The following is an 18936-nucleotide window of genomic DNA, read 5'->3' as shown; positions in this document are numbered from 1 at the left end:
TTCAGACTTTTTTGCTTCCTGTAACTTGACTTGCATGGTGAGTTTTTATTTTCTCTTATGTTCTTCAGCTCCCTGGCTGTTGTCAAGCCACCATCGCCCAGTTAGTACCTTGTGTCGACAGTGGCACTGTCAAGCCTGGGAGGACACTAAAGCGGCAATGAAAGATAGTCTTCCATGTCTGATGACCCTATTTTTCTCCCTTTTCATAGCATTAACTTTGGGCCACCATGGAGTTGGTCTATCTGCAACATTGGCAGGAACAGTTGCGACTGCAGAAGGAGCAGCAGCAGGAGGAGGAGGAGGAGGAGGAGGAGGAGCAGATGCAGATACTGATAAACCAGAATGCAGAATTGCTTCACACCCATTCCACACATGTTGTGGGCTAGGTGCACAATGTGTAGCTTTCTACCCCCCCCCCCCCCCCCCCCCAACTGCCTCTGAGGCCATTTGTGAATTTTGATGAGCTAACAGAAAGATGGGAAAATTACCTGCACTGGTTCTTGCTGCACTGCCAGGTAAGGCATATTGTCAATACAGTTGATAAAGCTGCCTTGTTGCAGTCCAGCAGTGTGGGCTGATACAAAGTTCTCCAAAATTTGAAGCCTCCAATGAGCATGAGAAACTTTCCTGTGATGAAGTTTGTTGGTTCCTTATGTAGCATTTCAGTCATCAAAATTATGTCATAGCAGCTCAGTTGCATTTTAACCAGTACCGCAATTGCCCTGGGCAGCCATGTGCTGCCTGGATTGCAAATTTGCATGGTCACTTCTGCAAATGTCATTTTGAGTGTCCCAGAAGTGCTACCTTATCTGGTGACACACTAATTCAAAACACAATTGTCTGATTAGCAGCTGATCCCAAGATCCAGGCTAGAGCATTGACCTTATCTGACCTTTCTTTAGCTGATGTTGTCCAGGCTGTGGAAGTGCATGAGCTGGTGGCAATGAAAGGGATGTCCTTTCTGACAAATGGCAGGTGGCACAATGAGGTGTGCATGGTAAACAGTCCCCAGTGCCTTGAGGGGTTCCCCAGATGACCTCACCTCCTGTCAAGTTGCCGTGTGTTGACAGCTGATGATTCTGGTGCAGTAGCATCACAGCACTGCCCATCTTCACCCACAATGAGCTTAGTGGGTTTACATCAATTGCATTGCTGTAATTTCTGTCCATAGTTTTTTTTCAGGTGCTTGGCAACACTTGGCTTCTGCTCATTGGGTGAGCCAGCAGTCCCATCCTGACTGCCGTTTGCTGGATGTTTGATGAGACTGTCCATCTGCGGTGTCCATGTGTGGGGTATGACATCAGGAGGGTCATTTAGCAACTGTTTTTGGCAGTTGACAAGCTTCAGATTAGTCATCTGACACCCCTGTGTTTTCACTGGACTCTGGAGCTGTCCGCAGTGCCCTGCATGTGTTGGCCTAGCCTATTTTGCTGACTTTCATAGTGAATGGGTCAAATTTCAAACACAAAAGAGAGCAACTGTCAGTCTCACTAATTTAGAGATGGTCAGTTCTGGGGTTGCAATGGTCACCACATCAAGTTATGTCTTACAGTAAACAGTGTATTCCTTTTTGGGGGAATTCTCCATCTCCACACATTATAAGAATGTCAAATGTTAATTTACATTGTTAGTAGTCAATTCAGAGCTGGAAAAAATATTTTTGGTTTAGATGCCTTTTTTTTTTTGGTTACCAGATAGTTGATGAAGTGCATTTAGTGTCTCAATCAGTTTCTTTTCAAGGTTTGGACTCCTTACTGAAGTCATACAAACTATTGTTTGAGAATACCTTTGGCCGGGAAGAAAATTTGGATGCACATGTTTCTCTTAAGCTGTTGACAGTACCATCCCACTCCCTTCTCCATATCTGACAAGGTAAAGGTTGAGTTGCAGTACTGACAGTATCAGGGCATCATTTCTCCTGTTTTGTTGAGTCAGAGGGCCACCTCTCTGGTGGTGATTCAGAAGCTCCATGGCACTTTGCGCTTTCATGACAATTTTAAACAGATGATCAGTGCACAGTCTATCACAGATTCATGTCCCGTTCTGTGGTCAGAGGAGTTGTTGGCTAAGTTAGTGGCAATGGGGGTAAGGGGCAAGTATTTTTCATGCACTGACTTGTGCGATGCCCATCTTATCAGGTTAATCACTTGCCTTTTGGACTGTAATTTGCAATGGGAATTTATCCAGGTATTTGGAGGAGCTGATTCAGGACATTTCCTGTTGCTTAAGCTATCTTGATGACTGATGACATCTGGCTCATGGGCACTACATGAGAGGATCACTTACAAAACCTACAGATGGTTTTCCAATGCTGTCTCGAGAATAACCTTCATTGCATGCTGCAAAAGTGCAGTTTTTTCCCCAAAGGTGCATTTCTTGGCACATGTGCTCAGCAAAGATGTCTTCATTCCTATGAACGAACACATCAAATCCATTGTCAAGCTGCTGGTGCCTAAGGAGCTAAAGAAGCACCAGTTTTTTTTTTTTTTTTTTTTTTTTTTTTTTTTTTTTTTTTTTTTTTTTTTTTGCCAGGTAATCCTTTAACCCTGACCTGTTACATGTTCCACTATGGCATTGGTGTAGTTATGTCCAGTCAGTACTTGGATGGCACGGATCAAAGACATTTTCCACAGCACAGCATAATTATTCACAAGTGGAACAGGAAATGCTGGCTATTGCTTTCGGAATTAAAAAGTTTCATGTTTTCTTCCATGGAGCAAGATTCCTCCTCATCACCAACCACAAGCTGCTGACTTTCTTATTCAGTCCTCGCTACAAACTACTGTATAGGACAGACCACCAGTTGCAGAGGTCGGTCCTCTTTCTCAGTAATTACTGCTATATTTGTTGCTGCTTCACTGCTCAGCACACAAATGCTATTGCGCTATCGCACCTGCCAATGGGGCTTGATCTGGAGTTTGATCAGCAGAATGTTCTCATGTTCATGCCAGATGATACCTTGCAGCAAAACTGGTTGGACTTTCCACTGATAACACAAGAGGTCATGACTGCCATTGCCACTGGCCCACTTTCTTGGAAAATTGTTGCAGCTGTCCAGGAGGGTTGGATGAAGCATGTCTTTTTGGGTGTGTATCCAGTGTAGCATACGTTTTTTATCCTCCATGATCAACTCAACATTGTTCAAGAAGTCCTGTTGCTTGCCATGGAGGAGCCAAGCTGTCTGGTGGCACTGCATCCTCACATACTTCAGCTGCTGCATGGATCACACTGTGGTATGTAGGCATTGGTTCTATGTCATGTCTACTGGCTGAGGATCAGTTGCAACATCGGATACCTGGTGTGGGCTTGCAGAGCCTGTGCACAGAACCAGGCTGTGCTTTTGCTCCAGTTTTCTCCTTGGCCAGTCCCAGAACTTCCTTGAGGCAGGGTGCACGTCAGTTTCGCAGGTCCAGTTTCAGGCAGCCTGTCATTGTTGGTAGTCAAACCCTTATCAAATATCCCATACATTGCTGTGCTCCATTTTGTTGACTGCCACTATTCACACATCATCAGTCATTTTTGCCATCAAGGGATCCCCCAGAAGCCTCATGTCTGATAACTGTCAGCAATTTGTGTCAAAGGAGTTTGAAGACTTTTACATTTGCAACGGTATCCAGCATCTGACTACTGCCCCATTGCACCTAACTTAAAAGCTCGGATGTGGAGAGCTTCACGAGCACATTCAAGACTCAAATGAAGAAGTCTGTGTCTACCTCTTCCTATTGTTGAGCTTTCTGGCTATGTACTGGGCAACGCCAGTTAACAGGTACAGTCTGGTGGAATGTTTGCCTGGACACCAGCCATGGAGTTTCCTGGATTTGTTGCACCCTGAGTCGTATGGCCCAGACCACTGTAATGCACCACATTTAACCCCTAGGACTGTCTTTTGGACCTGATCTTTGAACTGGCAGCAGGGGTGACTGCCAGGTGTTGCGGTGAATGTCAGTTGGGAGCAGCTGACCAGTTATACCTGTGCCCCATTGGTCCTCACCACCATGTTCTTCTAGTCAGCTGGGGGCAAGGTCGGTCGCAACATTATCCCAGGCTTCCACTTGCAGCAGTGTGCTTCCCCATTACCAGCTCCTTCATGCCCTGCTGTCACCTGTGGTCTCAAGCACAAGCAAGTCTTGCTCCCACACCTACTGATGTGGAGCCCATGGATTCTGACCCACCTTCCTCTGCCTCCTCCTGGACAGTACCTTTTGCTGACACTGTTGATAAGTGCTGTTGTCATGCTTGGGTGGATACTAAAATTACTCATGGCCCGTCATTGATGCCTGAGAAGTTTTGACTTTGAAAATGATTTGTTTAATTATAGTTTGTGTAATTTTACACGTTCACATAAGGTGAACTTAAAGAGAGGGACACTAGAATCAATCTCTGAGAAAACAAATGTCTTTCCATATTGGATTTTAGTGGGCTATAGCTTCAGGAGATGCAGAATACAGTTATATATACTCTGATTAACAATTTTTGAGCTTCCCATATTTGTCATAATATAATTTCGTATCAATATTTGCTCATACTGCAGCAATGGTTCTTTCTATCTGGTTCCTCTACTTTATTTTATTTTTCATTAGCTCCAATATATGAAAAAGTATTTGGTTCTTCCTTTTTGTTAAGTTTTGCATCCTTAAGTTATGTTTCCTTAGGTCACACAATTGTAATGCATGCAGTAGTTGACTTCAATTGAAAAAAGATTACACTTGACAACTAAGCAATTTATTATCATTTAAAAGCCCTTGTATGCTAGTCACGCCTATTTTGTGAGTGGTAAAACACATATAAAAATTTATGTTTTTGGTTTATAGTTTCCAGAATTATAAGTAATGATAAACAGAGACAAAGATATATGAGCTCTGATTGTTGAGCAGTCTAATACTCACTATGAACAGTAAGCACCACAACAGCACTAAGTCCAGCTCCAATGCCATTTGTTGCTTCACACATATACTGTCCTGCGTGTTCTGGTAGTGCATGCTGTATCAAGAGGGATCCATTTGAAAAAATCTGAACTCCGTGATTTCGTGCAGAAAGATCTTGATACTCAGTTGGCTGTCTTCCTGGATCAAAGCACTATAGTTATTGAAGTTATTTAACTTTTAAGAAACTGGATTATATACTAATAACCATAAATGTTTTTTTTTTAAATTTTGTACTACAATCTCTGAATGGATATTGACATAAGATGAGCTAATATGTGATAACTCATGCTTTTTATTCCACTGAATTCAGCTGTGATTTTAACAGAAACTAGTTTCTTTTTGTTTATTCAAGTAAATTAACATTTAGTCTGGTTAAAACTATAGAGAATAAAAAGCTATTTGAACAAAGCATAAACATTACTGCAATCCAGTTCACCCACAGTTATTGTACTATTTTCAGAATAATTAATTGAATTGTGCATAACACCCAACATTTAAATTGAATTGACTCCTTATTTGCTATACATTACATCCAGAACAAATAGTCGCATTCGTACATAGATGAAATATTAAGTAACTGGTTAGTCATATAAACGCATGTTTAAAAAAAACTCTGCCAACAAAACTGAAACATTAAGTAACTGGTTAGTCATATAAATGCATGTTTTAAAAAAAACACTCTGCCGACAAAACTTTCCTTTTACATACAACTGCCAAAAGAGAGAAGACAGTTGAAGACAGTTGATGCCTTTCAGATATCAGTCACAGAAAATATTAATTTATTTCAAAGGTGTAATAATTAAGGGCAAATTAACTATAATAAACAACTAATTTTTCAGGACCACACAGATGTAAACAAACTGTAGAAATATGTTTAGTGTCAATTAGTTTCATAATTCAGGTATATTTCATGACAGCCTCCTCACAAAAGTTATTCACAATGCTAATGCAGAACAGGGTGAGTAATATGTGTGCAGAACACCAGAAATTGAAACTGGAATTAAGTGCCAAAATGAGATTAACTTACATTTTACTACATGTGTTCAACATTTTCCATATAATGAAGACAGTTGAATGAGCTACACACATGCTTTCAAAACAAGACAAGCCTAGACTGAAGTACAGGAAATGCAGATATTGGATGAATGAATGTTGTTCCAACAATATAGGCCCCCCTCCTCAACATTGGGAATTTTCAGTTCCTTTATAATCATAAGTTTTCATTTTCTAATCCAATGAGATAGTACAGGAATGTTGTGTTACTGAGCACTTTGCTACAAATTGAAACGGTTTTGGATTCTCATAAATTGTTTTTGTATAACCAAAGAAGCTTTACAAATTGATTTTTTAGTATTACAGTCAAACATAAAGACAAGAGACTCACAACTAGATAAGGAACATTATCACATTCCAGACACACAACAGCTAATTCAATGAAAATTTTTGACTACAGTCTCTATCAACAGTAATGACAAAATATTTAGGTGGTAGACATACCACATAAGAACTATTAACTCCTTATTAATATGTTACTGACACATTCAAATTAGTTTTGCCCCAAGACAATGAAAAAAATGAGTGTAAACTGAAATTGGAGATGTGTTCATAATGTGTAGCACTGGAACTTTGTTTCAGAAAAAGAGGACTGTAATCAAATAATTGGTTAGCTGAAACTGTCAAATTAAGATGTAAAACAAAAAAATTATGAAATATAGAAAAAACAATTGTCCATCTACTGCAAATAAATACCCTGCCAAGTTAATTTAAACCTCAATAGTTTTGGTATAAGTAGACACAACTACTGAGTCTAATATAGTTGACCTGTTCCATTCTTCTTTCAAAAGTATGACCATGAAGAGACTAAGAGGATCTTTTGAGTGACAGCTCCTTCAATAAATGCAAAAAATAAAAAATAAAGTTATAACACATGTACTAAAATAGTTTTTATGGGTACAATAATATGAACTGATTTTTAAAACAGGGTTCAAACAGAAATTATTATATGCTCACCAATTTTTCATATAAACATTCTCATAGGAGGGCAATTCTGAAAAGAATTTCTGTTTGTGAACTGCACAAACAGAAGGTTTGTGGCATTATAGTATCAACATGTATCTTGCATTAACACACATCTGGTAGCTTACTACAAAAGATCATAGTGATGTTATGTTTTGCATTGAAATGTATTATATTAAGCAAGAAGTGGAAAAACACCTGTAGTTGCAGTTCAGCTTGTACAAGAAGTGAACCTAAAACTTAAAGACAATAGACCATGGAGTTATCCTCAAGTTTCGCAAACAGATTTGTGCAAAGTGGCAATTGAAATACTAAACTACTGCAAATATCATGCTTATGGGGTAACCAAACTTCCTTCAGACAATAATAAAGAGGACAGTGTTATCATTATCTCAATCTCATTGTTACCAGTGAGGAGACATGGATTCCACATGTGACTGTTGAGATGAAACAGCATACAGTGGACAGGATCTGCACCAGTTCATCATGGAAAATTATTTAATGCCACTAGACATTTTCATCAAAGAAAATTTTGGTAACTGTCTTTTCACATAGGAAATGCATACTGCTGGTTCAGTTTATGGGTCAACAGACTACAATTCAATAGTAAATGCAGAAATGTTAATTAAAACTATGAAGAGCAGTTCAGAATAAATGATGTAACAAATTGACTTCTGGCATAGGTTTGCCTCATGAAATCTCTTGTCCACACACTGCACTGAAAATCTGAAACCTTGGCAGGTTTGAGAAATCTACATCTACATCCTTACTCAGCAAACTAATGTGAGGTGCACTGAAAAGAGGCCTTCCCACTCAACCACATATTAGGGTTTCTTTGTTTATCGTTTGCTTATGAAGTACATGAAGAATGCCTGTTTAAATGCACTGTGCAAGCTGTATTTAGTCTAATCTTGTTTTAGCAGTCCCTACAAGAGTAACACTGAGGAGACTCTACTATATTCCTAGATTCCTGATTCAGTACTGGTTGTTAAAACATTATAAGTAGGCTTAGATAGGGTAATAGGCATTATCTTCAAGTCTGTCAGTTGATGTTTTTCACTACTACCAGAACTCTCTCTTGTGGGACAAACAAACCAGTAACCATTTGTGCAACTCTTCTCTGCATATACTCAATATTCACTGTCAGTCCTATTTGGCATGGGTCCCCACACATATGAGCAACAATCTATGATGAATCACATGTATGCTATGTAGACTACATTTTCCCAGTATTCTACCAATGAACCAAAGTCTGTTACATACCTTACCTATGGCTGACCATATGCCATAAATCCATTTCATATCCCCATAAAATGTTATACACAGCTATTGTATGAGTTTTCTAAGTCTACACGTGACTCACTGGCATTGCAATCACAGTATACTAAGTTTCTGCATTTTGTGAAATGCATAATTTTACATTTTTCAACATTTAAAGTCAGTTCTTGACCTTTATTCCACTTTGAAATCTTATCAAGATCTGACTGGATATTTGTGCAGTTTTTTTCAGATAGTGCTTCATTATAGATAACCATATCATCTGTAAACAATTTAAGGTTTGTCTACCTGGTTATTAATACACACCATTCTAATATCACAACATACTGACCTTGACAGTGAGTCAGTGACCAGCTTGCTCTCAGAAAGATGTATACTCTGTCAGCACTGAAACAGCACTGAAAGCAGGTGGTGTGGACACAGTAGATATTCACCAGCTATAAATCCTGTGACTGTTGGACAACAAGCCCTATTTCTGTTATCTTATGGAGCTTTTCCTCTCATGCCATATGATTTCCATTATAATGACCCTGCTCATCTATGGATTTCTCTGGTAAAGTGTTTTGGTGCTGGGTGTTTATGGCTTTTGATGAATATTGTTATTAAAGACTTTTTGTGTCACAACAGCTGTATCAACCATTTTAACATACTCTGGTATCGTACTCTGATATCAGAATACAAAATCTGGTAAGTAGGAACCTACTCATCAGTACAATGAGCGCCCATTACTCATGGATCAGATTTTATGGATCCTTGAAATCAGTAGCTGGTGTTGCAGCAACAACAACAAATGCAACAAAAGCAGCTGATGTGACTACTACAGCAGCAGCAGTAGCAGCAACAGTCCCTGATAGCCACATTGTTGCAGCCATTATTTTTTCCTAGTTTTGAGAAATCTGAGTAGTCAGAGCAAATAAGCCAACATTTTCTGCTACACTGGGAGGCAAAGATTTATGAATTCAGTCTGTTGAAGTTATCTACTTCATTGCTTCAGTAGGAAGTTATATGAAGAACTTATGTCTTTTCATGGACCAAGTATCTTGTAATTTTCTATAATCTCTGTTTTTAACTAATTATTACTGTCCATACAGGTTGCACATCTGCCACAGCACTGTCAACATGCCCTAATTTGTCACATCTATGTAACTCAAGCCGAAGCTCTATGATAAACATGTACAATGTCACTGCTTCCACTGTGACATCAAGTGTTTTTTCCCAAGAAATCCAGCATCTAGCTTCTGAAAGAACTCCAAAACAGCTGATAGTAGCATTAATTATCAACAATCAAGAAATCAACACTGGATCCATTGTGTCAATGATAAATCTGTAAACACAGGTCACCACCAATTCACTGGCCACAAAAGGAAATAGCAGCTTATGGTGGCCATAAAATTACACCTAGGGGCCACCTAAGTGTGCATTTAAAGTATGTTACAGTACAGCATACACTAATGATTAAGGTTGTGAACTTATCAGCAGGCATTAGCAGTTTTAGAGTATTTGCTTTCACTGTACTTGGTTTCAGAGTAGATGAATAAATTTATCAGATATTCTCTACTATTACATTTAAAGACCTGGATAAACTGCATAAACAGTACAAGCAATTTTTGGAACCATCACTTGGCTCTGCCACAAATTTTTAGGCACATGTCACTAAAACACTCTGTTTGCACTTTGCTAACACTTGGAGTGCCAGGCCCATAATATTTACATTGTCTTCAATGTTGGGAAGAATGGCATAACTGTGATATTATGGGCTCAGCATTTTAGTGAAGACTGCCCTGCCCATAACATTACGGGCATGGCAGTCCTCACTGAAACACTGTGTCCTTAATATTATGAACATGGCATTCGTTTTAACATTTTAGACAATGTAATATTACAGGAATGGCATTCTAAGTGTTAAATGCAGTTAAAGAAACAGATATATTGAATTAATTAGGTGCAATTACTCATATGTAAGTGAGCTGGTGGGCAAATCTCATGGTTGTGGTCAAAAAAATTAATGGTAGTGTGTGAATATGTGGTGATTTTTAGACAGGATTCATCTGTATGTGATCTCAGGCCTGAAAACAGTATTGGTAAAATTGGTTGGCAACCTGTATGTTATTAAAATTGATCTTGCAGACACATCCTTACAGTTGCTGTTAGTCAAGCAAACAACAGATCTTTGTGCTCAGTACACCTTTTGACACATACCACTATAATCATTTATTACTTACATCAGTTCGTACAAGATATTGTTAGTTGAGAAAACTACCTGGATTACATTAGCATAATGGGGGCACATGGGAATGCAAACTGTTCAAATGCTGTTCACCCATTTACAGGAAAATGGGTTGTATTGCTGGCCAACAAACAAAGTCTTTTTTTTGGGGCGGGGGGCGGGGGGGGGGGGGGGGCAAGTGTTAAGTGCACATTTTCCATAACAGCAATCTGAAATACATCTAGGATTGCATAGAAACTATAATTAAACTATCTGTCCCCAAAAACTAAGAAAGAGCATCAATCTATTTTGGGTAAAGTAAACTGTCATGGAAAATTTATAGCTAAAGCAGCTCAAGTTGCATATCCCTTGAACAGACTCTACAAAGAGCATAAAATCTGAATGGTACAAAGCCTGTCAACAGGCTTTCTTAAACTAAAGAGAAAGTCTTAAATCTGTTCTCTGTCTGGCAACTTTCAAGCCATGTATGTACCTAGCTGTACATATTAGTGAGTCTCAACATAGAACTGATGCTGTGAAGTCCCAGGAGCTTTCCAATGGCACAGAATGTCTGATCTTAGATATAAAAGAAAAAGATTAGCAATAATCTACAGTATACAAATTTCATGTATTCCTCTACAGCAGAAAATTACATCTGCTATTCGAAACTAAGCTGCTCATCTCTATTTCAAGCTCCCACATAAAACAGTGTAACAGCTGCAGTGATAGGCACTATTTAAAAGCAACTGTAATTACGAAACACATTATCATACCACTGCTGAACATAAGAACACCAATGCTCTATCTCGATTGCACATGAGGAAGGATGCCGACTTTGATGCACAGAAAGCATTGTGTTTTGCCCTGGATGATACCACAGAGAGTGCACTGGATGAACTTCACACAACCATTCGTGAAGTAGCTGCAGACAAAGTGTAGGCACCACTACTTCACTGGGTATTAGTGTCCATACAGCACTGCAGCCTCAGTAATTGCCCAATCGCCTAAATGGACTGAAATGGTATTTAAAACATCCTCTCCTTGAATCGTCAATTGAATGCCACCAGGGGCATTCTGCTACTGGCTACATAGGAGGAAGAATGGCAGGTCATTATCCCACAGCCCACATCCTCCAGTTGCTACACAGATTACACTGAGGGATGTCTCATTACATTTACTGGCCCAGACTAGACAAAGATATTGAACATATGGTCTAAGTATATCACTGTTGTGGTCAGACAAATTTGAATGAACCACCATAGGAACCAATTTTGGTTTCAACATAATACACGACCCACACTCCCATTCAGGCTTCAGGGGGATTTCAGCACTGTGACCTGGGAGCTGATGTGATCCCAGCCACAGGCAGGCACCACCCATGTCCATGTACCTGTTGCACCTCAAGTATGTCGTCGGGCCTTGGGACAGGCCCCAGGAGCCTACAGCATCATCCACACACTGCCATTCGAGGCTGAGCTAAATCCACTTACTTACTTGGCCACTCCTGTCACTCACTTAAGGTTTTAGTTTTTACATGTATATAGGAAATGTCATAACATACCAAACCCAATTGAGGGAAATGCTTGTCTGCACCCCCAAGTGGTAAAGGACAGAAAACTCATCAAGGTGGCCAACACAGAGCTGGACTGAATGAATTCTGGAATAAACATCCTCCCAAAACTCCTATTTGAGTAGGGCACTCTCTTGTCATTGGTTGTAGAAATTGGTTACAAAAATGGAAGAACTTACCATGCAATCAATGACACAGGATTGAATGAAGCCAATTGGAAATTATCTTCACTATTTTTTGCAAGAGAACCATATGCATTGGTGGAGCACTTTGATACAAAAAATTCTTGAATTTCTAGTTGCCTGACCAGATGTCTAGAGGAACTACCTTAAATGTAGCTGTGCCAAGATGGAATATATGAAAGAAAATAAGAATATGCACTAGGAATGTACAAAGGTTGTTTCAAGTAGGGAAATTATGAAATTAAATGCAAGAAATGAAAAGACTTAATGTGGGTGCAATGTGTGTGCAGAAACATGGTGGACTGACTCTAGAGAAAGTTATGTATTAGGTGGCACTGTATTCTACTTAGGAAATCATGTCTGAAACCACAAGAAAGAAGTAGGAAACATCATAACAAAGCATCTGTGTAATAGATTTGATACCATGGTCTGACAAAATAATGCTTATAAGACTAAATGGTAAACCTTCAAATCTTAACATTATACAAGTCTACAAACTGGTTGTGGAATTGAGTAACAATGAATTTAACTCATTGATAAATTAAAGAACTCCTAAAACAAAGAGACAAGATGCTAATATAATTCACCCATTTAGGATCAGACAAATGTAACTACATTTTTGCCACTTTTGAGTTGTTAGTACCACAAGGTACACAAAATCAAGACCTATGTTCCGATCAAACAAGCGTAACTCTATCTCATGTGGTTTCCGTTTTAGTTGTCAACGTATCTACATTTTATGAAAAATGGTAAGAATCAGACAGATGGAAGAGTTGATCTGTTTTTAGATCACTGGATGCAGTGTTAATTTGTGAAACAGAACAGATCTGACGTTTCTCTGATCCTAACAGACCTGTTAGAAGTTGCTTTACCCACTACTTCTCTTTAGGAGCATTGTCGCCATCGCTCTGTGACAACAATGAAATGCTACTTCCTGGCAAGGAAGATAAATATTGTTTCAGTTGTGAATGGGTTTACAAGCATGTAGGAGCGCTATGGAGTCCAGAGCAAGATGAATGGCACAAATGTGCCTGGAGATGGAACAGAATTTAATGGAATTTTGTAAGTATTAGAATCTGTTTCTTAGTGTATATACTTCAGTAGTAAGTACTATAATTATTATTATTGTTATTACTGCTTTTGCCATTATTATTATTATTATTATTATTATTATTATTATTATTATTATTATTATTATTGTTTATATTCATGGCAGACGAAGAACGTGATGTGGAGATGGTCAGGACATTCACTGGTTCAGATACAGATGATGATCCTTCCTATGAACTGGACAACACTACAGATTCTGGTGAGTAGCCAAACAATTACTAGACACTATAACAGTTCCAGTTAACTTTCTTTTCTCTGCTTCTGAATACTTGTCATGTTATTGTTACAAATGGTTCAAATGGCTCTGAGCACTATGCGACTTAACTTCTGAGGTCATCAGTCACCTAGAACTTGGAACTAATTAAACCTAACTAACCTAAGGACATAACACACATCCATGTCCGAGGCAGGATTCGAACCTGCGACCATAGCAGCTGCTCGGCTCCAGACTGTAGCGCCTAGAACCGCATGGCCACTCCGGCCGGCGTTATTGTTACAAATAGCAGTATTGAACATGGAACGTCCCATGTAAATAATGTTACAAAAACTGCTGAGGATGCAACTAGTACACAGGTAAATCATCTCCGACAAGAAGGGGAAATTGCAGGTGACAATGTTGGTACTGAGAATAGTAACAAAATAAGAAAATGAAAAAGGGTAGTGGTTAAAGAGGAATGGAAAAGAAATAAAAGAAAAGTCAATCGACAGCATGGTAGGACATATATTTCTATGAAGAATTCCAAAGTTCCAGCAAGAAATGTGAAGCCCAAAGATTGCTCTAAATGTCCACAACAGTGCACCAGTTAAGTTTACTGAGCAAGACAGACAAAATATCCATAGAGCCTACTGGGATCTTGGGTTAATTGAGCTAAACAAGCAGTACCTAAATAAGTTAGTGGAAGAAGAAGAGAAATGAAGTGTGAGGACAAAATTGGATAACTCACGAAGGAAGAGGACCAAGAAATTATATCTAATAAAGGGATCTGATTAGATTCAAGTGTGTTTGCAGTTTTTTCTCAAGACATTTTACATTTCTGAAACCTTTGTAGGAAATACTGTTAAAAAAAGAGATGAACAGCATGTAATTGAGAAAGAGCAAAGAGGACGTCATGAGCCAGGTGTAAAACGATCCGAAGAAAGTAAAGAGGCTATAAGGAAACACATTAAGAGTTTTCCTACCCTTTCTTCTCATTACAAGAGGAAAGAGTGTACAGCAGATTATTTACCTGCTGATATGAGTATTAAGATAATGTATGAGTTATATATGAGGAAGGAAAGATAGTCAAGAAATTATGGCTGTATAGGGAGATATTCACAAAGGAATTTAATCTGAAATTCCACAGGCCACTATAGGGAGATATTCACAAAGGAATTTAATCTGAAATTCCACAGGCCACGAAGAGATATCTGTGATAAATGTTTAAAGTTTTCACACCTTTCGGCTGAGGTAAAGGAAGACAAAGATTTTAAAAGGGAACAGGAAGAGCATCTGAAAAGGAAAGAAATGACAAGAGAAGTCAAGAACATTAAGAAAGAATGTGTAAGAAGGGCGAATATTTGCTAGCTGAATTTGACTTACAAGCTGTGCTTTACTGCCCTAAAGTGAATGCATAGACAGTATTCTATAACAGAAGGCTCTCCATGTAGAATCTCACAGTTCTTAGTGTAGGAGAAAACAAAAATGATTGCTACATGTAGGATGATACAACAGCAAAATGGGGTCCATAGAGATGGCTTAATGTCTGTGGGATTTTTTGAAAAATCATGCACAAAGAAAACCGATAACCTTGTTTTCTGATACATGTGGGGGCCAGAACAGGAATGCCAGCATGAGCACTATGTACACTCCTGGAAATGGAAAAAAGAACACATTGACACCGGTGTGTCAGACCCACCATACTTGCTCCGGACACTGCAAGAGGGCTGTACAAGCAATGATCACACGCACGGCACAGCAGACACACCAGGAACCGCAGTGTTGGCCGTCGAATGGCGCTAGCTGCGCAGCATTTGTGCACCACCGCCGTCAGTGTCAGCCAGTTTGCCGTGGCATACGGAGCTCCATCGCAGTCTTTAACACTGGTAGCATGCCGCGACAGCGTGGACGTGAACAGTATGTGCAGTTGACGGACTTTGAGTGAGGGCGTATAGTGGGCATGCGGGAGGCCGGGTGGACGTACCGCCGAATTGCTCAACACGTGGGGCGTGAGGTCTCCACAGTACATCGATGTTGTCGCCAGTGGTCGGCGGAAGGTGCACGTGCCCGTCGACCTGGGACCGGACTGCAGCGACGCACGGATGCACGCCAAGACCGTAGGATCCTACGCAGTGCCGTAGGGGACCGCACCGCCACTTCCCAGGAAATTAGGGACACTGTTGCTCCTGGGGTATCGGCGAGGACCATTCGCAACCATCTCCATGAAGCTGGGCTACGGTCCCGCACACCGTTAGGCCGTCTTCCGCTCACGCCCCAACATCGTGCAGCCCGCCTCCAGTGGTGTCGCGACAGGCGTGAATGGAGGGACGAATGGAGACGTGTCGTCTTCAGCGATGAGAGTCGCTTCTGCCTTGGTGCCAATGATGGTCGTATGCGTGTCTGGCGCCGTGCAGGTGAGCGCCACAATCAGGACTGCATACGACCGAGGCACACAGGGCCAACACCCGGCATCATGGTGTGGGGAGCGATCTCCTACACTGGCCGTACACCACTGGTGATCGTCGAGGGGACACTGAATAGTGCACGGTACATCCAAACCGTCATCGAACCCATTGTTCTACCATTCCTAGACAGGCAAGGGAACTTGCTGTTCCAACAGGACAATGCACGTCCGCATGTATCCCGTGCCACCCAACGTGCTCTAGAAGGTGTAAGTCAACTACCCTGGCCAGCAAGATCTCCAGATCTGTCCCCCATTGAGCATGTTTGGGACTGGATGAAGCGTCGTCTCACGCGGTCTGCACGTCCAGCACGAACGCTGGTCCAACTGAGGCGCCAGGTGGAAATGGCATGGCAAGCCGTTCCACAGGACGACATCCAGCATCTCTACGATCGTCTCCATGGGAGAATAGCAGCCTGCATTGCTGCGAAAGGTGGATATACACTGTACTAGTGCCGACATTGTGCATGCTCTGTTGCCTGTGTCTATGTGCCTGTGGTTCTGTCAGTGTGATCATGTGATGTATCTGACCCCAGGAATGTGTCAATAAAGTTTCCCCTTCCTGGGACAATGAATTCATGGTGTTCTTATTTCAATTTCCAGGAGTGTATTTGCATGCAGTGAATGCACTGGACATTCCAACTATCAACCAATCAACCAATGCCTTTTTGAGCTTGGACATTCACAAATGGAAGTAGACTCAGTGCATGCGAGCATCGAAAGAAAAAGTAAACATGTGGATGTTTTTGATCCCATTGGCTGGTATACAATTGTAAGAATGACTGCCTACAAGTACAGGGTGACATAAATGGATAACACTCAAGTTTTAGATTTCAACCAGCTTCAGAAGAAAATAATTCAGAACAGGAAAACTGCTGAGAATGAAGAATCTGTGAAATGGCTTAAGATTGTTTGGATGCAATACAGGAAAGATCAGTCTGACATGATGTTTTTCAAGTATTCCTATGATGATTGTGACTTTCAAGTTTTGCACACCAAGGAAAGACCTGGCCTACGAAATTCTTCGAATTCAGGACCTGAAGACAATACTCTGTAGCCAGCATATGAGAATCCTCTCTGAAAAAATAAAGAAAAGAAAAAAGATCTTATAGATTTATGTAATAAGCGTATTATACCTCCTAGGTATCACATATCATATCAAGAACTCAATGCTGCTAACGATTTAGAAAATGAGAAAAACGTGGAAGAATCACAGGAATAGACTTCATGTTTATTTTCTGGTTTTGTCTCCTTTATTATTGTTGCTAGTTCATCACTTTAGCTATTTCACATAAGCCACTAATTTTGACTCATTTATATGGCTGTGTTGTATCATTTTTGAAATAGTAATCCAGGAACAGAATAACAGGTGTGTGGAGGCACTGTGTTTCATTAAAATGATTTTTCTTATGTTTGTTATGTGAAGATTAGAAAACAAGAATATTATTTCCGTTACCTGTAAATTATTTATTGTATGTTCAAGGATACTGCAGACAAATAATGCAAAGTGAAAATAATAATGGCTTTATGTATTCTCCATCATAGACTGATAATAAATTTCCTGGAAAACAATTCTCTTGCTTATAGTACTCATTGAAAGTACTGACACACATTTCCATAGCTTGTTCCATGTAATCTGTATTTATAAAGACATTATTAACACAACTGCAGTAATCTTTAATATGATAATATCACTTAAAGCTGCACATTATTTGTTTGACGTTCATATGTTATACAGCAGCAGCCATTACGTTAAGGAATGGACAAACGTAACTGCGCGCATAATTTCATTAAATATTTCATTAGTGTCCATCGAGTAACTAAAATATGTAACACCTAGTAGAAAACAACAGTCAATGAAATAAACTTTTTATTCACCACAGAAAGGTTTGTGAAAAACTATTAGAAAGTACTCAGTTTTTTGGACAAAACCTTTAAATCGAATTATCTCAAAACACTGTTGTTGTAGTTACGTTTCTTTGATCCTAAATGGGCGAATTATGGGTGGGCAGTGTGAAAATGAGTCACGTGGATGCAGACATACAGTAATGGATATGCATCCAAAGGAGGAGTTGGTTAGCATTATCTGAATATATTGGGGGGAAGTTACTTTCTGAATTTCTCTCATACAACATATTTTTCTTACCAAAATTAAATATTTTAGTATCAAATTCATTCTCTTTATCAGCAACAAAGCTGAGAACTGTTACTACTGTGTATACATCCTTGAGTAAACATTAGGTCTATTGCCTATAGTTGCAGATGTTAGCATTTCACTTGGAGAAAGCAGACTTGTCATTCACTGAAGACAGGACAGGAAAAAGTAGAAACACATTCCTCTGCCTCCCTCATCCCCCACCCATCCCACCAAGCCTGGATCACGCAGGGTGAGGGTGAGGATTACCATCCACATTACCAACTCCATTAAATCTGGATTTGTAAAACTTTTCCAACTTACTGTATTCGAAATCCAGTGCCCATTTGAAATGAATGATCAACACCCATCACCATGTTTTCAAATGGGCACAGTATTACACTTAATTACTATTTCAAACAGTTTCCTGTGTCCTGCTAGGAAAAATTATTAACTGTATTGTTCACCATGCCATTATGATGATACATGAGACCAATGAAGATATCTTCTATTTAACAAATCCTGTTTATGACTGACTGAAACATACATTATGCTGCATGCTGGAAATTATGCTTGATTACATGAAACATTTATGAATGCTTTTCATTTCAAAATACGATAAGACAAAATGCATGTCAACATTATGTGGGACATAAGAAGATGTCTATCTCACAGTTGCTGTCATTGGTAAGCCAGTGCAAAGTGTTGAGTCTAAAATTTTTGGAATTTTAAGAACTGTTTCTTTGTTGAGTAGATAAATTAGGCAGTTAAAAATGTGGTATAAACAAGTAATTGTGAAGCAGGACATAATTCATTATTCTTTACCTTTCCTTATTCCCTATTTTCCCATAACTCTCA

General features: G+C 39.6%; 1 protein-coding gene across 1 annotated transcript in view; it reads right to left on the bottom strand.

Annotated features, from left to right (window-relative positions):
- The window catches only part of LOC126183937 (Down syndrome cell adhesion molecule-like protein Dscam2), a 461766-nt gene that overhangs the window by 159210 nt on the left and 283620 nt on the right, over positions 1-18936 (bottom strand). Inside the window, exon 8 of the mRNA XM_049926285.1 lies at positions 4887-5063. Within this exon, the coding sequence (XP_049782242.1) occupies positions 4887-5063 (177 nt within the window). The remainder of the gene's footprint in view (positions 1-4886; positions 5064-18936) is intronic.

This window comes from Schistocerca cancellata, chromosome 4 (genome assembly GCF_023864275.1).
Source record: "Schistocerca cancellata isolate TAMUIC-IGC-003103 chromosome 4, iqSchCanc2.1, whole genome shotgun sequence".
NCBI classification, from domain to species: domain Eukaryota; kingdom Metazoa; phylum Arthropoda; class Insecta; order Orthoptera; family Acrididae; genus Schistocerca; species Schistocerca cancellata.
The sequence above is the reverse complement of the archived record's forward strand: the minus strand, read 5'-3'. Positions and strand labels throughout refer to the sequence as shown.